General features: G+C 38.5%; 2 protein-coding genes across 3 annotated transcripts; one reads left to right on the forward strand and one right to left on the reverse strand.

Moving 5' to 3' along the window:
- Positions 1-1084: 1084 nt before the first annotated feature.
- nagpa (N-acetylglucosamine-1-phosphodiester alpha-N-acetylglucosaminidase) lies at positions 1085-14373 on the reverse strand. 2 transcript variants are annotated; one of them, XM_027003289.2, is made up of 11 exons: positions 14203-14373; positions 12989-13471; positions 11589-11728; positions 11255-11363; positions 9591-9719; positions 6078-6280; positions 4673-4720; positions 4190-4318; positions 3813-3947; positions 2797-2875; positions 1085-2327 (listed from the first exon to the last, which is right to left on the reverse strand). In XM_027003289.2, exons 1-11 carry the CDS (start codon positions 14286-14288, stop codon positions 2099-2101), a joined length of 1770 nt encoding a protein of 589 aa, XP_026859090.2. In that variant the 5' UTR covers positions 14289-14373; the 3' UTR covers positions 1085-2098. The 2 variants fall into 2 exon arrangements, with proteins under 2 accessions (XP_026859090.2, XP_026859097.2); XM_027003296.2 differs by lacking the exon at positions 14203-14373 and having other exon boundaries at positions 12989-13171; positions 13264-13337.
- Positions 14374-14622: 249 nt separating this feature from the next.
- ndufaf6 (NADH:ubiquinone oxidoreductase complex assembly factor 6) lies at positions 14623-22176 on the forward strand. The gene is made up of 9 exons (XM_027002506.2): positions 14623-14851; positions 15127-15226; positions 15762-15884; positions 16167-16223; positions 16868-16970; positions 17406-17539; positions 19275-19376; positions 19891-19947; positions 20847-22176. Exons 1-9 carry the CDS (start codon positions 14679-14681, stop codon positions 20973-20975), a joined length of 978 nt encoding a protein of 325 aa, XP_026858307.2. The 5' UTR covers positions 14623-14678; the 3' UTR covers positions 20976-22176.
- Positions 22177-25417: the final 3241 nt, after the last annotated feature.

Below are 25417 nucleotides of genomic sequence, written 5' to 3' on the forward strand. Positions count from 1 at the left end.
TGCATCAGATAAAGAGCACAGCTGGGAGGGACCAGCCCGAGGCAATCAAAAACCAACAGGTGGAGCATACTTTCACTTAATACCATGGGCATGAGAGTACAGCTTCACAAAGGGACATCAAAATGCATCACTTATCAGTGAAGAGAACCAAAGAATTGGGGTAAACCACACGAGACACTGAGAGGTACAATCTTAGGCCAATATATGCTCAATGCCATCAAGCTTCAACCCCAACAAGTTGGAGTGGTTTCAAAAACAATGGTAACCCCTGGGCTTGTGCATAACGCTTAATATATGTATTATTAGTGTTAATCAAACTCGAGCTGTGTTGAACATATAGTACATGATTTATTAATTCATATGATTACAAAATATTTATTGTTATTATTTAAATACTTTATTTCTTAATACAAATATTAAACAATTTATCAAAACTGTAAACGTTTCTTCATGAATTTAAATAATAATGTGAAAGTCAAAGGATTGAAATGCACATATAATAGCAAAAAAATAAAAAAATAAAAATGGTATAAAGCCATAATAGCATACAATAGCAAATAATTTGTTGTTAATTATTGTTATTGCCATGGTTATGCATGCAAATAGTGTGGGCACACACAGTTTAAACTTGACAAATCATAGATTCACATGATATTAATTTAGTTCTATTAAATTAACTCTCCTTTCTGTAGAAGTATATGAATTATTCAACACTTAAGACATATCCACCATCTTATACAGAAGTTCAGATCACCATCAGTTATTATGTAGATGTGTAGTAGATAGAGAATTTAAGTTAAAAATCAAGATTTTGGGGATTTTGGGGCAGGTATGTCAAGGTGGAGTTCAGTTATTATGTACAGTAGCAAAATGTGAAGCGACAATATAAAGCCAGCCATGTTGAAAATAATAAGGTCCATCATCATAACTTATACAGCTAAAGACTATAGCAGCTCACTTTGCCTGTTTGTAGCTGTTATTTTGACTCATGAATTAATATGCAATACTGAGACTAACATGTATGTGTGTGTATATACAAACACTCCAAAAAGGCTACTGACACCAGAAAATTGCTTTATCTCGGAGTACTGAGCTAGCAGGTAATACAAGGCACAAAAGCCAAGAAAAGATTCAATTATCCTTGTTTTAAGTTTGATGCCCCAACATATCAGCTAACAATTCTTCTGTGTGGAGGGCCCTCCCTCTGGTTCACAGATTCACTGGCAAACAAAATGAGTGTGAAGTTCAAAGTTCATTAAATTTCCTTGTTTTGCCTCTGGAGAGTATACAAATGCAAATCAGTGCATGATTTTATAATGTATAACCAAGGAAATTGCTTAAGACAACATGTAATATATAAGCATTATAAAAGCTAAATGGGCTGACCATGTTTTCAAAGGGAAAAGGGAAAAAGTCAATATAGCAGACCTTCTTAGAACACTTACAGTTCGACCCTTGTCTGCTTCCATAGCAACAGATGCAGCATTAGGAACATGAAGAACTCTACAAGTGACCTAACAATATTGTAGGTCTGCAATTCATATTCAAGCCAGATAGACAAAATGGAAGTTTCTAAGGTATCAAATAAAAATTCATGCCAAAGTGGTGATGCATGTTTTTAAGAAACTGCATCATAACATGTTCCAAAAATTATAACAATGAGTGCCAATTAACTATGCATTAACACAGAATGTTGTGCTTAGTCTGAGCCAAAGTATGCAGAGCCACACCACTGTCATGGCCATTGAATGATCAGCTTGTACTGACTCCCGTCTACTCACTCCCGTCTGCTCACTCCAGTATCGTGTTCCTCAGACTTTTAGTTTGGGCACTGTGAACAATTTATCAGTAGGAATGAAAAGTTTAGCTCAAACTCTCTCTGTCCCCGTATGACTTATAAAGAACAATGCCACTGAGAATGAGGTCAGACAGGCAGCCAACTCAAAAAGGGTCCATGCAAGGACATTAGCCACCCATACAATTTCTCACTAATCTTAGTTAGTAATACACACCCACAGACCCACAAATACACAGACCCATCCATACAGGCAGGCTGACACACTCACATACACACACATACACAGATTCCATGCTCAGGTCACAAGGAGTCTTGTGAGTCTGAGTCGTCCTCTTGAAAGAGGCTTTTGCTAGCCTGTGTCCTCTGTGCTGTGTGCGCAGCCCTGGGGCCATTCACCTCTTTTAGAGGCATGTAAGAGTACTGCTGCTGCACACGTCCATAGTATTTTCTGCACACTTGAATCAGGTTTCCAATGAGACTTGCCAGCAAGAGAGCAGCCAAGGCAGTGGTGATAACCAGCCAGCTATGCCTACATACATATACACAAACAGAGAGGAGATAGGGAGAGAGGGAGAGAGAGGGAGAAGGGGAGAGGGAGAGATTTTAACCTCTGAACCCATCATTGCAGCCAAGAATCAACACAATAGCATAGAAGTTCTAAACAATTGCTCACTTGCATTTGAAAGGCAGGCTGGGCTAAAAAATTTACATTTATTTCACCATTGTATGAGCTATTTAATGACACAGTGGTGATCTGTTGTAAAGTCTAGCCTCATCGACAACTGTCTGGGATATTTATGACCTTTTCCATGGAAACAATCAAATTATTATGTGAACTTTCTAAAATATGACATGACTTTCTGGAGTAAGACATGGCTGAAGAATCAGCTTTTGTACTGGGGCAAAGCCATTAGGATTCAGTAATATGAGTCCTTTTGCATTCTATTTCCGGGTGACTAGGATAGAGGTGTTGTTCAAGCACAAGTTTCGACACTTACTCAGACAGATAAGGCCTTGGTGTTTTAGACTCCTGCTCTTTCCATTCTGTCCACATGTGGGTGGCCAGGCAGTGACCAGCTATGAGGAAACAAATAAACATTACCATTCCTCACCAAGGTCACAACTCTCACATGCCACTCTCACACACATCATCATCTCTCTGCCCTCAGTTTGGATGTAAAACAGAAGCAAAGGCAGGTTTTTTGTTTTTTGCAGATATAGGGCATCAAGTGCACATATTTTAAAGGGAGTTGGAAAGGTTGTGTAGTGCATATTCATCAGCAAAGAATAGGGAGGTCAAATAAGGACACTCACGTGTTTGATACACGCTCAGAAAGAGCTTTAAAAAAAGGATGGGCAGTGGTGGCTAATTTTAAACCTTACACATGGGAGGACAGCTACAGCAGCCAGACGGGGCAGTTGGCCAGGCCCAAGTTAGGACCCAAGAGAGAAGCCTAGGCTCTCAGCGGACAGGACTGGAACAGTCTAGTGCACAGTGGCCCTTGAGTTTACTGCCTGTCACAGGAAGACAAATTGGGCTAGGGAGATGGAAACCTCTGGGATGGTCAACGGGATGGGTCACTGCTTCAGAGCAGTTCAGTGTTGCAAGAGTTACACTGAGCTGAGCGGGACTGTATAACAAAACCACACCCTTGCACAAACATCCCTACACTGTGCTCATCCACATGCCTGTGGGCATGTGTGTGAAAGGCATCACTTAGACAGACTGAATAAGGGACCAAGACATGATTAGTTAACATAGAACTCAAGTACATGCTCAAGTACAAAATCTAATAAGATAAGAAAACATTAACAGCAAGAAAAAGTATAAAACCAAAATAAAATAGCATACCCAGATTACACACAGAGCAGCCTCCTAGATTATGTCCCAGATTACATACAGAGCAGCCTCCACAGGAGCGGGCTAACTACCCCTAGTTGTATGCACACCTACTCGTGAACTGATAAACAGAGGAACATCAGTGATCTAGCCACCATGCTATATGATCTGTACCTGCATGTAGACTGCTGTTCCTCTGGCCATGGAGTGTTGTGGCATTGCAACTGCCTGTGACGCGATCACATAGACAGAGGTCATCACACTGGCATGGCTGTTCACAGTCCAGCCCGTAGAAGCCCAGTGCACATTCTGGGAAGGGACAGAGTGTCCACATGTTGTTATGTTCTGTTACATGTGGCCTTTTGGAAACCAATCAAAAAAATGTTTAAACAAGTAGTGTTAGTATTCACTCTCATAAGATGGCCACACAGAATTGGGTTAACATGAATTAAAAACAGACTTTGTACACTAACTTTGTTAAATATAGTTAAGACACACTTAAGTTAAGACTAGCTATGACTTCTGATCTGGTTAAGACTGCTTTTATACACCTTGCTCACAGGAATCTCCTTGAAAACCAGCTGGACAGGTGCATCGTCCATGGACTGAGTCACAGGACCCTCCATTTACACAAGTGCATGACTGATTGCAACCATCACCATAGAAACCTTCTGTACATTCTAGAATGGGGGACAAAGTGAGAGAAGTTTGTCAGAGGGACTGTTCAAATTCAAATGCTTTATTCAAAATACATTATAACTACAATTAAAACCTGGATGAAACAGTGTTCGCAAGTATAACATCATTCAGTGCAGGCCAGTAAGACTGCCGTGACTTCTGTTGCAATTATATTATGAAACAACTGAATTGTGAAACTACATATCACAACTTTTAATAGAGAACATAAATGTTGAATTCATATTTCTTTAATCCTTCAATCTTTGAGTCAAATTTGATGTGTTTCAAATCCTTTATCATCATCTTAAATAATCTAGTTTCTGTGAAACTACTGAGTAGAGTTTGGCCATGTTTACCTTGACTGCAATTGGCACCCATCCACCCTGCATCACAGACACAGCCATCTGTTCAGAGTGAGATAAAAGAGAGAGAACAGTATTTGAAAACTTCATACATGTTTATGGCTAAAATATATTCCTTATGAAATTGGAGAAGCAGGTACTTGAAACATAAATGTTATTTTGTGGAATAATGATTCTATTGCAGTACAGTCTTTGAAAGCCTATTGCAGGATTACTGACACAGACTTAGTAGCCTGCCTCCCAAACCAAAAAACCACAAACAACATTCTACAAAGGACAATACTGCATATACTGTATCACATATCCAGAATCAGGCATAAATAAATATGCATCTTCCTACAAACTGATATTGTCTTAACAAGTCTAACAATATACTGGTGACAATAAACATATATTTTGTATTTTCAGTATATAAAGAATAATAATTGCAAAAATACAAAATTTGACCTTCTAACAGATATGAGTGTCATGGCTCCCACAAACTACACCTGTCCCAGCACTGCCACGCCCATCTCCTCTTCCCACCGTCATCATCTGGTTCGACACACCTGTTACCTATTCTCTCCCTTACCTGCATCTCCTATTTAAGCTTCTCTCTCTCTCGCACTCTCATTGCAAAATATTGCCGATCCAATGACACATACCGAGTCTTTCCTGTATGTGTTAGCTTTCCTGGTTACCAAACACTGTCTGTTTTCTAGACCATCTTCTGCATGACACTCTGACACCTCCCGGACTTTACCCAGCATTTACGACCTTGGACTGACCTGACCTAGAGTACAGACAAGCCTGACTTTGCTACATTCCGGATCCTACTGAAACCTCTCCATTCAGTATAAGGCTGCTTCACAATCCTAATTAAACCTCATGCATTTAGATCATTGCTCTCATGTTTGCTTTTGTTACAACAAGTACTAGTCCCTGTGCTGCATGTTGACATGCACGCCTCTATATCACAGTGTTAACAATTCACTATTAAATCACTGAAAGAACACTGGCCAAGTCTGGGCTTGGTCTTTTCATTTGACCAAGCACATAACAACTAATTGGAGAGGGACAAGAGCAAGGCTATTGATTAATGTCATCATTAACATTACTGGATTTCTGCTTTAGATTATACTTGGAGTGACAGGGTGAGAGCAGCAGCGCTATCCTTCATTAAACTGTGTGTAGGAACTTATCAGTTTTTGTCACCTATAAATGACAAAACTTTTAAACATATTTAAGATACTTTTTTAAGATACCTTAAGATAGCTTACAAAATAAATGCAGCTTAACCATTGCCCATCATTGCACACACACGAACCCTTTTCTACCCACACAAACCCCATATAGGATATAGGTCCAGGGCAATCACACATGCACTTAAGAAAGAAAAGCATATCACAAATGTGATTACCCGGGGTGCAGATACCATGGTCTCCACAGGCTGGAAGCTGGCACATTAGATTGGCACATGTGGGCCCAGCCCAGCCAGGATGGCACACACACTGGCCATCCACACAGGCACCATGCTGGCTGCAGTCCTCAGGTTGGCACTGGCGTTCATGGATACAGAGCACAGTGGAGACAGCTCGCGGGCACCGCCACATCGCCTCAGCACTGCACATAGAGCAAGCAGCAGACCATTCACACTGCATGTAACTCTAAACACCAGGAACACCAGGAACAAACACTGGTTTGATGACACTTTCAAATTTCAAGGCTTTTATTAAGTGTATGTCTCAAACTTACTTGTCACTTTATTAAGAACACTGCATTAATACTAGGTACCATTTCAAACCATTTCACTGCGAGTTATACTGTGTATGACTATGTATGTGACAAATAAACCAAACTTGAACTTGAACCTGAAGGTAGAACACTCAATTACTCTCAGAACAGCCTCAATTCTTTGAGGCATGAATTCTATAAGGTGGCATGGATTCCACAAACATTCCTTTGTGATTTTAGTCCATTTTGACATGACTGCATCATGTTATTGCATGTTATTATCTGGTGACTGAGAAGGCTGCTGATATACAGAGTGGAGTGTGTCATGGTACCTGAACTAATTTAAGATGACTTGTGCTTTGTAGCATGGTGCATTATTATGATAGAAGTAGTCATTATAAGATGGGTAAATTGTGGCCCTAAATGGATGTGCATGGTCAGCAACAACAGCCAGATAGGCTGTAGCATTCCAATGATACTAGACTGGAATGTGTGCCAGAAAAACACTCACAACACTATTATACCACAACCACCAGCCTAAACTGTTGACATAAAGCAGGCTGGGTCAATTGATTCATGCTGTTTATGCCAAATTATGAGCCCATCATCTGCAGCAGAAACCAACATTCATAAGATCAGGCAGTGTTTTCTGATATACAAATGTCCACTGTTAGTGAGCCTGTGCCCACTGTAGCATCAGATTCCTATTCTTGGCTGACAGAAGAGGAACCTGATGTGGTCTTATACTGACACTATTTGTTCTGTTTTCACTGTTGTAAATATGCTTTCCTATCAAAACTGTGGTCATGTTTGACAAATACAAACTATACTTCAGAAAGAAAAGGGGGCACTTAAGAAGGACCAAAGAACAGGCTCACAGAGGAGAGAACAGAGAAGAATACCGGGCTGCCAAACAAAAACTCAACAAAGCATTTACAGGAGCAAAATCCAAGTATAAGGACATACTGGAACAAGTCTCTGAAAACCATGACACCTCTGCAGTGGGGTAGTTACTTAAAACCATTATTTGTTATATGAAAAAAGCTCACACCATCCTCTGAACTGGCTAATCAACTCAACAACTTTTACACCCTCTTTGAAATACAAAAGATTAAGCCACCCTTCACCTGCCTCAAGGTCTGCAACCTCTCCCCCCTCACATTTGAAAAGAAGTACATTTACATGTTATTAAAATTAAAGGAGGACCGTGGGATATTACCTGGCACACTGAAACATAGTGCAAGCCAGCTAGCCTCTGTTTTCACTGAAATTTCAACCACTCCATCGCTCTATGTGAAGTATCCACATGCTTCCTACACCTCCATTATCCTCCCTGTTCTAAAGCAGGATGATTAAATCAACCTGACTATAGGCCAGTAGCTTTAACATCAGTAGCCACAAAATGCTGGGAACAGCTGCTTCTGACATCCTCCTTGATGAACTCAATCATCTGGATACTCCAACCCCCTATGCCAGAGTCATGTTTGTAGATTTTAGCTCTGTTTTCAACACAGTTGTGCCTCAATGGCTCCATGACAAATTCCTACAACTGAGGGTGGACCTCTTCATCTTCACTGGATTGTTGAATTACTGTCAGATAGGAGGCAGCATGTGCAGCTGGGACCCTACCTGTTTGAAAACATCCCCCCTCCCCCACTCCTTGTTCACCATTCCCACCCTACCTGGAGATCAAGTTTATAAATTTTGCTGAAGACACAAGCCAAGTAGGCTTTAATAGCAACAATGACAAGACCATCTACAGGAGTGAAGCAGTCCATTTGGATATATACCTGAAAACAGTTTAAGCTCCACATAGAAAGACAGTAGAGAAGGTAATAGTTTTCCATAAAAACTGACTCTTCCATCTACCTCTAGAAATCACCAACATTACAATCAAAGTCATTCAAATTCTTTCAAAAGCTCCATCAGATATAGAGACTAGCACAACCACCAACATAAAAATAGCTCATCAGTAAATTTTCTTTTTCAGGAAACTGTGGAAACTCCATATCTCTGAACCACTCCTGACTTGGTTTTTCAGATCCACCAACAAAAACGTGTTAACTTCATTCATAAATGTTTGTCATCTCAGCTATTCCTGCTCAAAAGCCAGACAGCAGTGGATCAGGTGCACAAAAGTTGACAAATGCCCTTACCCAGAGCAACTTAAATATTTATCAGTATGACAGCATGTGTATTCCCTGGGAATCAAACCCATGACCTTGGTGTCAGCTATTGTACCAGGTGAGTTGTAGCAGCAGCAGAAAGGCAGAAGCTATTGGAGATGTCATCTCCAAGTACTAGATGACATCACGGCCAGGAAGAAAGGCAAAAAAGAAGCACCACAGACCCCACACTCAGGGAACTATCAGGTAGATGGTACTATTCCATCAAAACCAGAACCAGACAGAACATGTACAGTTTTTCCCCCACCAATGGTGGTCACCCTTCTCAATAAACCACCAATGACAATTAAGCAGATCTGACCTTCCATTAATGTACTCCGTTGAGTGTGATTTCTGCATCTGTATCATACTCATCATATTGTATTTAATTAATTATATTGTCTGCACATTGCATTTGCACTTTTGCTTGTTGCACATTATACTTTCATATGCTGTTCTGCCTATTTACATTTCTATGTACTGAATTCCATTTATAAATACAATTATTTTGTTTCTTCTGCTGTTGCATTCCAGTCACTTTAAGGCTTGATGTGTTTTATGGTTTGAGGTGCTTTTATGCTCACCACCATTATAAAGAGTGGTTATTTGAGATGTCATAGCCTTCTTGTCATCTCAGAGCAGTCTGGCCATTCCCCTCTGACCTCTCTCATCAACAAAGCATTCCCTCCCACTAAACTGCTAATCACTTTATTTTTTGTTTTTACGCACAATTCTGGGTAACCTCTAGAGACTGCTGTCTGTGAAAATCCCAGGAGAGCAATACCTGGGAAATACCAAACCAGTCTGTATGGCACAACCATAACATTGTCATAATCATTCAGATCGCATTTTTCCCCATGCTGATGTTTAATTTGATCTGCATCATTTTTTGCACTGACTAACTGATTGGATAAATACACGAATAAGTAAGGGTATAGGTGTTTCTAATATAGTGTTTATTTTATAGGAAGTCTTTTACTGACTATAATAAAAATATTTTCTTTTAGGTGAAAATAACAGAGTGGCTTACTCACCAGTGATCTGAAGGGAAACTGGCTAAAGAGCCATTAAGGACGTAAGTGGAGGAGCCGCCTCCGTCCAGATTAATGGCATTGATGACTCCCTGTTTCTTCAGGAACTCTGCCACCTCCCACAGGTTCATACTGCACACACACACACACACACACACACACACACACACACACACACACACACACACACACACACACACACACACACACACACACACACCTTTGATTAAAGAACTCTTAACAAAGTATTAACTAAATGTACAGCAGGTAATAAAATTAGATGAAGAAATTAGATTCCATTTTAAACCCACCAGCTGAGTGTCGTCTAAGGTAAATGTGTTAACTAACTTTTCTAAATAATGTTATGATAGGTGCTAGCCATTGAGGATATTTTTGCAGAACATTGGATGTTTGTAACATTTGTTCTGTGTAATTCAACTGGACAATGAGCAAACAACAGACATGAATCCCTACTACTTAATCAGAATTATATGATGATCTATCAAAATGCACAGCCCAGAGCGATGCCCATGATTTTCTTACTGGCATTCATAGTCTTAATGGACAGTATCTGTATTCCGGAGAGCATTCCTTGGCTTTATCACTAGCTTTAATAACACTAACCAATAGGCTGCTCAACATCTGTTGAGTTGAGGCTGCTTAACTTTTCATAGCAAAAAGAATTCACAAAGCCAGAAACTTTCCAGTGGAGCCAAAAGGTTGTACTTGTCTTAATCATCATCATCCAACCTAAATGTTAAAATCATGGCCTTAGACCCCTTAGCCTTAAACATTTATTATTATAAAGATTACTGTACACATCAGAAACTCTATCTGTAAAATAAATTGAATTAAATGGTTGCTATTTTGTTGCATTGCTTGTATTGATTTATGCTATAAAATGGTGGTGACAATTTGTTTTTAAGATATTAATATGCTATATGTCAACATAACTCAATGGCTGGCAGTCACATCACAGTGAACTGAATGTGTACTATGTTAAAAATGGCATTAAACTGACATTCATTATTTAGAAATATAATAAATAAAATATTAAAATTATAAACACAAACACAGTATGAATTAATAAAATTAATTTGTTGAGTTGAATGGTGCTTAATCCACTGCAAGATCACTCCCAGCTAGAGTGGAAAGGAAATATAATGTTATAATATCTCAAAATTACACCAGTACAAACTATATTTTTATGCAATAAATGAATCGGTACAAACACAACTCAAACAAATTCCAGCTATTGTGTTTAATTTATTTTTAGATATGCCAAATTCAAAAAGGTCATGGCAAAATCTGGACATGGGCACATTTCCACTCTCTGAAGGCTAAAAAAATCATGGAGTAGTGAATCGTTATGGTACACTTAACAGTTGTTGTGGACAGCAGAAAACAGATTATCCAGGAGGGGTTTTGACCAAAAGCAGATCTAACATGATCTCAGATTTTTTGAAAAAGAATGTAAAAGCTGTGGTTCACAGTTCTGAAAGCAGTTAGTTCTTTATTAAATTTTTGAATAAAAAAAGGTATAGTAGCTCTGAGGGTAAAACTACAAAGGAAAGTATGAACCTAAAGCAATCAGACTCTGGGTAGGTGTAGGATTCTGTAAGATTTTTGAGTTCCTTGCTTTGAAAATACACAGTGACCATTCTCACCCTCTGCGATCTGTCTGGCCATCAACGTGGAAGAGAATGAGTCTGCCCTCCATATCATGGCCCACTGCTGTTCGGGCAGATGTCACATCAACAAACCGCTGGAATGTTCCTGTAACATAACGCAGGACTGATGTTATTCTACAACAGTGCCTCAGAATGAGGCAACATTGCTTAAAAAGGGCTTTCACTGATTAGTCTTGAGTTTATGTGACAGTGACTACTGGTCGGTACTGCTGCAGGAACGGAGCTCAGCCTGGGTCAGCTTGGGTGCTACAGAGCTTCCTGGGCTTTGAGTTACTACATTAGTTGGGAAGAGTACTCAGGCTGAGCGTACCTGTCTCCTGAGTCTGGTCACATTCAGCCTGCATGCTTTCGTTGATGTAAACCTCTCCTGCCCTCAGGAGCCACACCACCCCGCTGACCAGCTGCACAAAAGGATTTACCTTGTCCAAAATGTCGTCCTCAGAGAGATAACTGTCACCATGGAGGGGGAGACAAGGAAGTAGATGAGTAAGAGGGAGTTGGGGGGAGGGAGGCAGAGATCATATAGAAGCAGGCAGAGCTGTATCTGGAAGAATTTTTTTGTATTATTGTGCCATTTCCGAAGCACATAAAGAAGCCCATAAAATCATTCAAATGGCAAATCAGTTAATGGGTGTATATTTTTTATAACCACAGTAACTTTGTAAAATAATTATCACAGCCTTTTCCTTGTGGTTACATATGTGCAAAAAACCTTTAACTCATAATGGAAAATTCCATGGAAACTCATAAATTCAAAATGAATGACAGGCTGTGCCAATTTAAGTACACAAAGTTCCTAACTTGTAATTATTATTGTGAGCAGTGGACAATTACATCATAGTTCTGTTTTTGCAGCACTGCTATTTTGAGAAACAGATGGGCTTCTGCATTCCCAGGCCTTTCTTGGCTATTTTTTCATCTTGGGTCTGCTATGTTTATGGTCAGTGTCCTACATTTATCTTGATCTGTCAGCTGATACTGCACCAGTCACTCAGTGTTCGATCAGGTAAGAAAGGGGCGGATCCAAAATAATAACTTTATTATGGAGAGGGCTGTAATTTTCTTTTCTTCCCCCCCCCAAAGATGACAGAGTTTCTTCCACTCCTTTTCTTCAGTATAATGCCACCAGTTGTAGGAATATTAGTTAGGAACATTTATATCTCTTATGGGCCTCAAAACCAAAATATTTAGATACTTTCCTTCTCTTCATATTTAAAAAAAACAACCTAAATTAAAATAAAATGACATTGTAAATTCAGATGAAATGGAAATGAAATTGTAAACTCCCAAAAGTGAAGATTTTCTGAGACCAGCTCAAACAGCTCCACCTGTTTTTTTCTGTCTCCAGTAATCTAGAATGTTTTTCTCTATCTTTACAGTGAATTTTTAAGAAAATCATAATAATTTTCTTGATGTTCATAATAAAGCCTCATTATTACATTTGTGCACTGACAACTGATCCGAATTGTTTGTCAGGTAGAGACAAAGTGTAGTACCTACCTACCTACCCACCCACCCACCCTGGGGTAACCCAGACAATTGTAATGATCGGAATTTCAGTTATTATCCATAAATCATAACTGCTGCCTTGAAATAAGATGCAACATTTCAATTGTCATTCTCTTACAACAAGCAATAAACTCAAAAAGAATACAATTTGCTAAGGTCAGTCATACTGATAATTTAGAATGTAGTACAACACAGACTTACCCAAACACCAGTGTCCCATCCTTTCTGATGCCAAACTGGGCAGTCTGCAGTCCTCGGCTGTTCTGTACCAGTCTGCCATCACTCACAATGTTCCCATAGCACTGTCCACTGTGCATGTTGAAAAAGCCACCGTTCTGAGCGATCACACACTTCCTCATTCTAGCAGTGTTCTCCACCAGCTCTCTGTGGGATATGGCACATCCACCAGGGCCACCAGGTTCCAGGACAGACACTGCTTTCAGAGGGTCATGAACCACTGTGATGTGGCCACTCACCCATTTAGGAGTCTTTGAATTGCTGCTGATGCTTGAGACAAAAATCCTAGATTCCACCACGGGTGACATGGAGCGGTTGCTGGACAACCAGGTTTCCTGTGTTAGGTTGCCGTGATTGATGGGCTGACAGCTCCTCACATGCCGATGAGAATGAGAGGGGCCGTGAGAATTGGCATAGGGCAACAAGATATCATCATCCACAGAGTGGCTGTAGAGGGGAAGGCATAACATGCATTAATTAATACATATTCATGATATACATGCCATTCACTTACCTGGTAATACCTTCTTATTACTGTTAAATTCATGCAAATGTATTTATTGTCTGCAAGCCCTATGGCTAGCCTCATAGCCTACCTTTCTCTATTTTCAAATTTCTTTCTAAAATGGAGCCTTTTTAATGCCTAGTTTCCAGCCAGTATAAATGTTCTCAGTAGTCCACTTCCTAGATGTGGCCCTTGAAATGAATATTCATCCATCCTCATTAGTTTGGTAATAAGTGGTTCCATGGAATCACAAACATTTCTGTCAGTTATTAACAGATGACCAATGTGCACAAGTAGAAAGGTCGTGCAAGGTGAGCAGAGAAGTGAAGAGAGCAGCGTAAGACTGCAACATGTTCTGTTATTCTCGGTTTGCATGTTATAGTGGTGCACAATTTTACATTACATCTTCATTTGCACATTATTTTCTTTAACTGAATGTTGACTCACTGAATTACTGAATCTCTAATAACAGCTGTTTTGATATGGGGTTGAATGGGGTTCACATGCGCTAAAAATGAATCCGATATGCAACACTAAAGGTTGGTTATATCTATTATCTACAGTTGTACATCTAATCATACAGTAAACATTCCTCGCTAATACTCTTCATAGAAAGCAAGATAGCCAGCTCAGTTACCTACTAATTAACGAAAACTTATAATAAGCACCTTACCGAATATTTGTACTCTCTGTTAACCACATTGCAACCCATATCATGAAGAAAAACATATGTCCTAAACTTTTTAAAACTGTTGCCATATGACCATATAATACTTAATACTTAGCTGGCTATCTAATTAAATAAAACAAATACAGCACAATATCTTCCAACTTCCTGGGAAGACTATCACGTGGTAGGCATCATATGCCAAACTGTCACGCCACCTGTTGACGCGGAAGCGTGAAACGTCATATAAAACATAGATTTTTAATTTATGTTCCGAAGTGATAATGTATTTTACTTTAATAAAATGTACAATAAAATATTACTATAAGTGAACAAAACGAACAATATCAGTTTTATTGCTTTATTGCTTTATTGACAGAAGCGGAACACAAAACGAATGGTATTCATTCGGGGGACCGAAACAGGATGCACAAGGTTGAAGTGGAAGACACTAATATGTTAGACTGTGTGTATACATTAATATGGCACCGGGTATTAGCATAAAATATAGCTTTTTAACCAGGAATAGTTTATTTCATAGTAGGGGTTTCCCATATATTGAATGTATACAGAAACCAACAGAAATTAAATGCTTGAGAGCATCAACAAATTCGACCTTGCAACATCATGAAAAATACTGCATTGATCTTGTAAGGTAAGCTATCCTAGCTAGCTAGCTAGTTAACTAGCTACACATCACAGATGGTAAAGCTAAAGTTCTGCATCTAGAGTACGTGTGTGTGTGTGTGTGTGTGTGTGTGTGTGTGTGTGTGTGTGTGTGTGTGTGTGTGTGTGTGTGTGTGAGCAAACTTTAGTGTATTTCTGAAGTTTCAGTATGAGTTTGCAAGGTTTGGTCAGTGTACATCGTTGTAAGGAAAAAGGATAAACACTTGATTAAAAAACAAATTAATCATATGTTTTTGGTGTTAGATCACGAGACTATGAAGGGTTCGTCTGTTCATTGCTTCTTCCTGAGGCTGCTCGACGCTCCTCCTTGGCACTGAGGGCTTTCAATGTGGAATTGGCACAGGCAGGTATTCATAATAAATAATCAGTACAATGACACTTGGAAAAGAGTGTGGAAAAGAATAGGAAAATTGTGCATTGAAATGTTTCACAGATTTGTGGAGATTTCTGATGGGTTCAAGTAACATTAAACTGAAAGGGAAGTAATATGATCAGGTAACTCAGTTTCTGCCCACTCTGAATCTTGGTTGTCATTAGGTGAAGTGTTGCATGCAAAAAAATGTAACCAAGGTTCAGGAAAATCTGATGGGTTGCTTTGAACATAGAGTATTCTTTATGTTTGATTCATGTTCCCTGTTTTGTAACTGTTCTTTGTTAAGGGTGGAGTTGGGGGATGGGGTGCATGGGAATATTTTAAATATGTGACATTTTTGTACATCAGATCTCAAGGTACTTTCAGCACAAATAATAAACTCATATCAATTAAATTAAGTAGTATCCCAGGGTAGAAAAGGGCCATATGTGTAATGTCCCAACAATATATAAAATCCATGGTCTCAGTTATCAGTCTTATACATTTTGTTCACCATTTATTTTAGGTTAAGGACACTGTGTCTCAGAAGACCATTGGTTTAATGCGACTGCAGTTTTGGAAGACTGCATTAGAAGACCTCTACAGAGATGACCCTCCAGTTCAGCCTGTCACTGTGGAGCTGTGGAAGGTTCATTGTCTTCTCAATGCAATTGAGCTTGAACTATGTTTAATAAAAACATGAAATACTGAGCTTTGTTTTACTTCTGTACTAGTAAGCTTATATGATTTTCCCTATATCATTGCCTCCCAACATGTGATCATTTAGTGAGGGTACTGCACTGGAATGTTCTCACAGCTGGAATTATCTTGTAAAATGTGTCTTAGTGTGTAGACTTTAATGTAAAGATAAAATTAATTTAATAGTATTTGAAAAAGGGAATTTGACCTGTAACCATGCTTTTCCTTTCAGGCAGTAAGGAAACACACATTGTCAAGACGATGGCTTCTGAGGATCGTGGCTGAAAGGGTAAATTCTGCCTTTGTGTGCTAACTTTGGGATAACCTCTGCAATATTATGAATGATCTGAATGATCAAGTTTCAGTGAATGTTTACACAGTTTATACCACAGGTCACAATATCAGGTTGTAAGTCACATGGCCAATGATGTATTTAAGTATGCAGTTCACCTATAGAAATAAGAGTGTTTCTGTAAATATTTGGTAGTAATTAAAAAATAGTATTACAGCCAAAACATGAATCCAGTAATCTTGTGGTCTTGTGGCATCCAGTCTTTAACATTACTTAGCTCTTTCTCTACCCAGGGAAGATTCTTGTCATTGAGGTCTGAACATAATTATACTGGCTGCTAAATGACCTTGAAATATTGTTCTTTGTTTGGTAAAACATGAATGACTCTATCAAGCTATCACAGACCCCTAGAGCTTCAGGGTACTATTCAATAAAAACATTAAATTTGATAAACTTTTCAAAATATATTAATTTAAAATAAATGAAAGCCCAAAAGGTAATTTAGAAATGGTATGGTGCTTTCATTGTTTCATTTTTATGTGTATGATAGATTATTTTGAGAGAAACTATAGGGTGTTACCACATCATAATGCATGTCATGTTGTTATGCAGGAAGCAATCGTCTCCTTGGTTTTTGACAGGAGAAGGACATGGAGGATCAAGCTTACAGGAATCTTCAGGATCTGGAGACCTATGCAGAGAACACTCATTCTTCCCTCCTATATCTCCTATTGGAGACACTAGGTGAGCTTCCATTTGCCTGTCAGTTTGAAAAGCCTGTCAAGACACAGTGAATTTCACTGAAAAGTTCAATTTCCCGAACAGCAAAAATAAATTAACTATTTAATAAAATCATTGTTGAGTAAGTTTTATTTGTTTATTTAAATGTTCTTTTTTGAATATCAATATCTTTTTTTAATATTTGTCTTATGCTAGACAAATTCTTCTGACATTGTGTGTATTCTGTCTGTTACAAAGCATTTTACTTTATAAATTTTGCTATAATTTGTCACACTAAAGCACACAAACACTTTTATCAGGTAGGTCAAAGTTGAAATTCAGTCATAGCAGACAGATCACAAATCACATCTATTTAAAATGTCATTGGAAACTTTGTCTTAATATGTGCTGCTTTTAACTTGATGTGCTTTTATCTTGTGTGTGTGTGTTTTCATAAAGGAGTAAAAGACATCAACGCAGACCATGCTGCCAGCCACATTGGTAAAGCCCAGGGAATTGTGACATGCCTACGAGCCACGCCCTACCACAGCCAGAGGCACATGGTCTATCTCCCCATGGACATCTGCATGAAGGTGTGTTCACCTGTCTGTGCCATGCAGTATTTTTTATTACCCTTTCCTTCATTTTCTGATCGGCTGACCACCCACTGGCTCTAGGGACAATATGGTGGAGGAGTACAGCTCATGTATATGGCCTTTAAGGTTTGTTCATACTTTTAGTTTGGTCCCTTGGTCCGGAACAAATAAGAAAATTATACATTTTAGTCGTAGATTGCTTAGCATTCACACTAAAAGTTCTGGTTTGCTTAGTGCTCACAATCACAAATTTACCATCGAACCTAAATTTAAAAAAAAAAAATATATATATATATATAATAAAAAGTGACATATGACGCACATATGATTTACAGTTTATGGGCTTAAGGAACATATTGGGGTTGTTTATAGTGATTAGTGATATTTTTTACCATCTGGAAACACAGCAAGAGGCGCTAAAATGGATAAAGGAGTCAAAACAGCACCAGAAATGCCTCTGCTGCACATACCAATGAAGGTACGCTGCAAAGAGAAGACGTACGTTTCCGATGTTTGTACCTAATTGTAATGGAATACATTTTTTGTTTTCAATGTACTCTGTTCCTTCACTGCACATTTAATGTTGCATCTTGTGACATCACATCCTGTGTTTGATTCGTTTAGATGCCTTTGATTCATATTATGTTCATACTTTAAACAAACCGCACCAGAATTCATTTAGAAATGGACTGAGACCCACCTGCTCAGGCTGTCTTGGTCGAACCAGTGCTACCAAGTTTGAACACACCCTAGAAAATTTTAAGGTTTTATTGAACCTTTGTTGAATCACCTCTGCAGTTATGTCCAATCTTGTGTTTGTGTCAGCCATCTGTCATTATGAAATGTATTGTAATTTCAACTGGTAAATGTAGATCATGGTCTGCTGAAGAGAGAAGAAAAATTCTGCTACCTGCCTAGGCTTTATCACAGCTAGCTACACTGTACTGTAGCATTGTATTTGTTGAAAATATATTGTAATCTAGACTACAGGGGGCACCGTTGTAACATGACAGATGTACAGCACAACATGACATGTGTACAGCACAACTGTAATAATGCCCTCCTTATTTGAAGAACATTGTCACAGGGTTTTACCTGAAACTCTGGCGTAAACTCCAGTGTGAATCTCAGGGTCTGCAGGGTCTACACAAATCTGTTACTAACTGTCATTTGAGACCCCATTTTAGTATGCATCTCATTGATACTTTTTCCTATAACAGTACCTCTATATCTTTTTTTTAAGAATAGAACTTTCAGTAATGTTTTGATCTTGTCAGAATGAGCTCAAATGTGTAAAGCCCTGAGGTGGAATTAGAGATAGTTATTTAAGAATTATGTCATACTCTGAGTATGTCTGCTACAATATTTTGTTTGTGTGTGAGAGAGCATGTATTACAGTGACTTACAATGTGAAGCTAATTGTTTTGTTTGCTCAAAGATGAGTTTTACTGCTCTGGATAACAATTGGACACACTGACAGACTAAACAGTTCACATCAGATAAGACTGGGGGCAAAATAGTGCTCTTGATGAACCATTTTTATGGATTATCATGCCTAATAATAATAAAATAGTTTATTATTATTGGTCTTTTTACTTGGCAGAACCATGTGATTATATACAATAAACAAGGAAGTCTCATCCTGCGCAAGTGTGCCAGTTTAAGCAGCCAGTGGACTAGTGATTCTGAAGGTCAATAACTCCAGTAATAACTGCACTGACTATCTTTCCAGCATGGTGCATCTCAAGAGGACTTTATTCGTGGGAGCAGGGAGCAGAACGTCAGGGATGTTGTGTATGACATTGCCAGCCAAGCCCATATTCATCTCCAACACGTAAGTGTCATTCCAAGCCCATATTTATCTCCAACGCGTGTCATTTCAGTTCTCATTTTGCTTGTGTGTAGTTCAGGTAGAGAGAGAGCCTTTGACACTCTGATAGCCTCTCTGGCTCTCACTCTGTGTTGTGCTTTATTTTCTAATCATTTATACTTTATTTTATTTTTCTCTCAAATTACAACACAATTGCCTTTCATGAAGCTTTGAAGAATTGACACTGACTATCAAAATGCATCATGAGCAAAAAAAAAAAAGATTCAATCAAGGTTACTATGGTCATGCAATAAAAGATTAATCCAAATGTATATAGTCACAAAACTATTAATGCTGTTTTCTCATGAGCTATTATTAAGAGGATATTATTCTAAATTTGCTATAAAATGTAGATAGCCAATATGAGATACATGTTTTAAAAATCTTAATATAATTTGTTGAACCAGATATGCATATTTAGTTGAACTGCATCAGTATCATCAAGTCTGTGTAACTGGTGTAACCTTTTTTTATACAGGCTAGATCATTCAGTAAAAAGGTTCCAAATGCAGCCTTGCCTGCTTTCTTGCACACAGTAAGTGGTTTCATTTCCTTCTCTACCTCATACAGAAACACTGTCTTGTCCTCATTCTCATCTATAGTGGAGCCCACCTCCCCCATAAGCCCAAGGGCATGGCTGCCAGCTCTCCATGTTATTACATGGCTAATCAGTGAGCCAGGTTCTTCATCAAATTTCAGTTATTATCAGCTATTTAATCAAGCCTCCAAAAAAGAATAACTATGGCAAAAGAATGAAGCACTTTCAGGGAAAGTTATGGGGCAATTTCCAGCCACTCAGTATGCCTCGCAACCAGAATTATGACATAATTATAACTTTTTATTGTTCACACTTGCATGTAGAAACATTTTGAAAGCCTTTTAAAAGGTTGCTTATATAAGTTGGTTATAAGTAAGGCTTTTATTTTATATCTTTTTTCTCTCTCTCTCTCTCTCTCTCTCTCTCTCTCTCTCTCTCTCTCTCTATATATATATATATATATATATATATATATATATATATATATATATATATATATATATATATATATAAAAACATGGGAGGACTTGTGGGAGACAGGGGGGGGGGGGATGCTTGTGTTCACCATTTTCTCTCTGGAGAATGGGACTATACATGAGAGGTCCAGATGGGAGGGTGGAAATAGAAGGAAAGAGACAGGACATTCAGGTCAGCTTCTGGTGGCATTCTATGTTTATTATGGAGCTGAAAGTTATTCAAAAGCCAACAACCTCCAATATGTGCCTTCTAAATTCCATCATCACCTACGCTAAAGCATATCTAAATAAATCAGTTTTTAAAATACTAGTAAACAAATTGTGTTCCTTCTGATGCAAGTAAAATATAACTGAAAACTGTTTGAAACGCTGAACAAAGCTCTAATGGAAATATCTTTTGTGATTGTGTGTGCACTGCAGGTTGCTATTGAGGATTATTTGGAGAGAGTAAGGAAGGTAGACTTTAATGTGTTCCATCATGGCCTACAGAGGAGGAATCCACTTCTGCCCATTCAGCTTTACATTCAATCATGGAAGAAATCATACTGATCTTTTTCACATACACTTTGTGGTATACTGGTAGTTAATTTTTCTTTGTCTTCTTTTTAACAACCATTTTTATTGCTTCAAAATGAAAGCAATAGGTTCTGATATAGGGCCTCCCCCGCTTAACGATTGGCTTATTTGTTAAGATTAAATCTTGTAGGAGAGTTAATTAACTGTTTAAAAAGTCACATTGTGGTTTCAATGCATCAGATGCAGGTATTAGCCAGTCTCAGCTTAAATCACCAGCCAACAGAATTTCATTGTATTTCAGCTGTGACAATTTCAAAAGAGTAGACAATGAATTACTTGGGGAAAATGGAGGTCTGTAAGATCCCACCAACGTGATGATTTCTAGCAAGTTCTGTACCAAGCGAGAACAACTCAAACTCTCTACTTACAGACTCAGTGAGCATAATGCTAAAGTTTCGTGTGTGTGTGTGTGTGTGTGTGTGTGTGTGTGTGTGTGTGTGTGTGTGTGTGTGTGTGTGTGTGTGTGTGTGTGTGTGTGATGTGTGATGTGTATATATATATATATTTCTTTACTTATCAGTGTGTAGTATATAATATGTGTGAATCAGCATATCTCAGATACTATCTCAAAATAACCCCTAAAAGCATACTCCCATATCCAATCTTTTTATTTTTTTGAAGATTTGACAGATGTGTATACAAGTTTTACTTTGTACTGAGACTTGCATATATCAAATGCACATAATTACCTCTCTGATCTATAAAAGTAAGGTTGAATGGGAGTTTCAAGGTTTTGAAAGAAGAAGTATATCAAGACAATAAACCTTTCTAATAGTCTAAAGTACAATTTAAGGCTCTTATACTTCTGGACTTGATTGAACATATGAATTTCCTTGATTGAACATTGAATTTTCACTGTAAAGTAGAAGAAATATTCAGTTAGAAAATATTCATGCATCAGAGAACCCTTTCTCCAATTACACAAGATAATACCAGAAACACTGGATTGGAATCAGTGTACAATACCCTGGCTTTACTAAATATGAAAAAATATCCAATCCAGTTTTCATGGATGACATATGTTGTTATTATATGATATTGGGTCAACATAATGAAAAATATAAAATATCTTCTGTTTATATTGCATATGTAGCGCATCCAGTCAAGATGTTGACCTTATTACAGATGGATTGTCAAAAACTGGAAAATAAATAAATAAATAAATAGATTAATTAATTAATTAATTTGTGTGAAAAATACAATATGAACATTGTATAATATGTAAAGTGTTTTACTGACAGCATGTAATTGATAGTTGATTCTCTACTGCAAACATTTTTGACAATTTTAAGCTATGGCTTGATATTAATTGAACAGGGTACAATGAAAACCATACATCCTTTGCTTATTGGACCTTTTAAAAGTGTGTGTGTGTGTACATTACCATGTCTGATTCCACAAATTAATAACTGATTGCATATAACAAATAGTATATATCCCAAACTAAAACTCAACTATATCCAAACTAAAAACCGTTACTGTTGATGGGAATTTGTCCTGAAGCTGACAATCATCATGGTATATTAGCAATTCCTAGCCCCTCTACAGGTGTTGAAATAGATAAAGGAAAAGCACTGGGATAATTACAAAAATGATTTATTTATGAAGAACTTAGATAATTTTAAAAATTATTGATATGTAGACACTAAATCAAAATTTGTCATCTCTTTCCGTAATGTTAAAGCTGTTGTCCCTCACTTTCGCTGCTCATCTCCAGTCCTCTCCCCTAATGTCCGTTTCAAAGCTATCCTGTCCTGATGATATTCATTCTATATGTAACGGTTTCAACTTTTGATCTGCTTGAACAGGAAGCACTCTCAAGTCCAGGCATGTTCTCTTCGAGATGTTCCTCTCCACGGTTTACCCCTGAGCTACGTACCCTGAAAACCAGGTCGGCGTCTTGAGTGCCTCTATAAGAAATCTGGTCTTACTGTTCATAAAGAAGCCTATTCTGACCACATGCTTAATTATAGGTCAGCTCTAAATACTACCCATTCACACTTTATTTCTTCTATTATTAATGGTCCCAGACATAAGCCCAAAACACTTTTTTCCACTATTAATAAGCTTCTTCATCCTCCATCATCTACTCCTTCTGGTACTGATGAACAATGTGAAGGTTTTCTTAGATTCTTTAAAGAAAAAATAAGCAAAAATAACCAGTATTTTCCCTCTGCTCTCCCTAAATCTGATTACCATTCTTACTCCTGCTGAACAATTTTCTGCCTTCTCTCTTGCCCAACCTTCCCTAATTTCTCATTTTATAACAATCTAGCTTGTCTACCTGCCAACTTATTTCTGGCCCCACTCCCTTTCTTAAGAAGTGTTGTTCTGCTATTTTTGCTCTCATCTGTCATTTTCTTAATGCATCCCTTACTGCATTTATATTTACATTTACGGCATTTAGCAGACGCTCTTATCCAGAGCGACTTACAAAAGTGCTTTGTCATTTACTCATAGAATATATCCTAGTACAGTACAGTAGGTTAGAATCAAACATACCAATAAACTAGAATACTGTAGAATGCAGCGATGAATGCTGATACCTAGAAGTGCAAAATACATAAGGTCTATCTTAAACAATGATAAGTGCTATAAACAATAAGTGCTGGAGTTTGTTAAACAACATAAACAATACCCTACAATAAGTACTAAATTAGTCAGTCAATATGGGAGCAGTGTCAGTTATCCTTTAAATATTCTGCAAATAGATGGGTCTTGCAGTCTTCAAACAAAGACTGAAGGGACTCTGCCGTCCGGACAGCAAGTGGGAGTTCATTCCACCATCTTGGAGCCAGGACAGAAAATAGTATCTTCTTGTCATCCATGAGACCTGAAGCAAGGTATTTCAAGCCGAGCTGTACTTGAGGTTCAAAGTACTCGAGGTACAGATCGGGCTTTGCCCATTGACCTTGTGTATGAAGGGGCTGGTCCATTTTTGGCTTTGTAGGCAAGCATCAAGGTTTTAAATCTGATGCGTGCTGCTACAGGGAGCCAATGAAGGGAGCGCAGCAGTGGAGTAATGTGTGAACTTCAGAAGATTGAAGACCAGTTGTGCTGCTGCATTCTGGACAAGTTGTAGAGGTTTCATGGCTCTTAGAGGAAGACCAGCAAGTAGCGAGTTGCAGTAGTCTATCTTTGAGATCACAAGAGACTGCACAGGCACCTGGGTAGCTTCCTGTGAAAGAAAGGGTCGAATCCTTTGTATGTTACAAAGGAGGAATCTGCAAGACCGGGTTAGATTAGAAACATGAATTGAGAATGACAACTGGTTGTCCAAAGTTACGCCCTTACAGCAGCTTCAGATGGTGATACCAGTGAGGTCATAGTAAGGGTTGGGAGTACCCGGAATGAACAGAAGCTCAGTTTTACTGGGCTTGAGCTTCAAGTGGTGGGCTGTCATCCATGATGCGATGTCAGTCAAGCATGCCGAGATGCGTCTGGAGACCTGCGTGTCAGAGGGTGGAAAAGAAAAATAATTGAGTGTCATCGGCATAGCAGTGGTAGGAGAAACCATGAGAAGATATTACATCACCAAGAGAATGAGTATACAAATAGAAGAGAAGGGGGCCTAATACTGAGCCTTGTGGAACACCAGTGGAGAGTCTACACGGTTTGGATGTGGATCCTCTTCATGTCACCTGATAGTTTCAGTCCTCTCTCCAAGAAGAGTCAGTCACGCCAAGCCTGGAAAGAACAGAGAAGAATGTTGTGGTTCACTGTGTCAAAGACTGTTGAAAGGTCTAGCAGAATCAAAACAGATGACTGTTTGGCAGCTTTAGCAGCATGAAGTTTCTCAGTCACTGCTATGAGGGCCATTTCTGTAGAATGTGCTGGTTTGTAGCCAGACTGATTGGGATTATGCAGCTGCTTCTGGGTGAGAAAAAGACAATTGATTATAAACCGCTCATTCAAGTGTTTTTGAGAGGAAAGAGAGAAGTGATACCGGTCTGTAGTTGGTAACGCTGGAGCTGTTAAGTGTGGCCTTCTTGAGGATTGGTACCACCCTGGCGGTTTTGAATGCATTAGGCACGTATCCAGAAGATAAGGAGTTGTTGATGACAGAGATGAAAGGAAGCAGATCTCTTGCGACTGTCTGGAACAGAGCGGAAGGAATTGGATCCAGTGGACATGTAGTTGAACTGCTGGAAGTCAGGAGTTGAAGAATTTCATCTTGGAGAGAGGAGAAAAAGAAGTCAGAGAGTTAGATGTTGGGGAATGCACATTGGTTGGAGGAGTGGGAACAGAGGAAAAGGACTGGTGGATTGCTGCAACCTTCTCGTCAAAGAAGTTGATAAAATCCTCCAGAGTAAGAGATGAGGAAGGAGGGGAAGGGGGAGGATTAAGGAGAGAAGAAAAAATAGTTAAGAGCTTGTGTGGATCAGATGATGCTGATGATTTGAATTTCTTTCTGT

The sequence above is a fragment of the Electrophorus electricus genome, chromosome 10 (genome assembly GCF_013358815.1).
Source record: "Electrophorus electricus isolate fEleEle1 chromosome 10, fEleEle1.pri, whole genome shotgun sequence".
NCBI lineage: Eukaryota > Metazoa > Chordata > Actinopteri > Gymnotiformes > Gymnotidae > Electrophorus > Electrophorus electricus.

Coding starts and splice junctions, on each gene's coding strand:
- nagpa (XM_027003289.2), bottom strand. CDS start 14,288: ATGGCAACAGTTTTAAAAAGTTTAGGACATATGTTTTTCTTCATGATA. Junction 6,281..9,590: donor AGTTTCCCTTCAGATCACTG/GTGAGTAAGCCA, acceptor CTCTATGTGCAG/TGCTGAGGCGATGTGGCGGT. Junction 4,319..4,672: donor GGGTGCCAATTGCAGTCAAG/GTAAACATGGCC, acceptor CCCCCATTCTAG/AATGTACAGAAGGTTTCTAT.
- ndufaf6 (XM_027002506.2), top strand. CDS start 14,679: ATGGCACCGGGTATTAGCATAAAATATAGCTTTTTAACCAGGAATAGT. Junction 15,885..16,166: donor TCACTGTGGAGCTGTGGAAG/GTTCATTGTCTT, acceptor TTTTCCTTTCAG/GCAGTAAGGAAACACACATT. Junction 16,971..17,405: donor TCTCCTATTGGAGACACTAG/GTGAGCTTCCAT, acceptor GTTTTCATAAAG/GAGTAAAAGACATCAACGCA.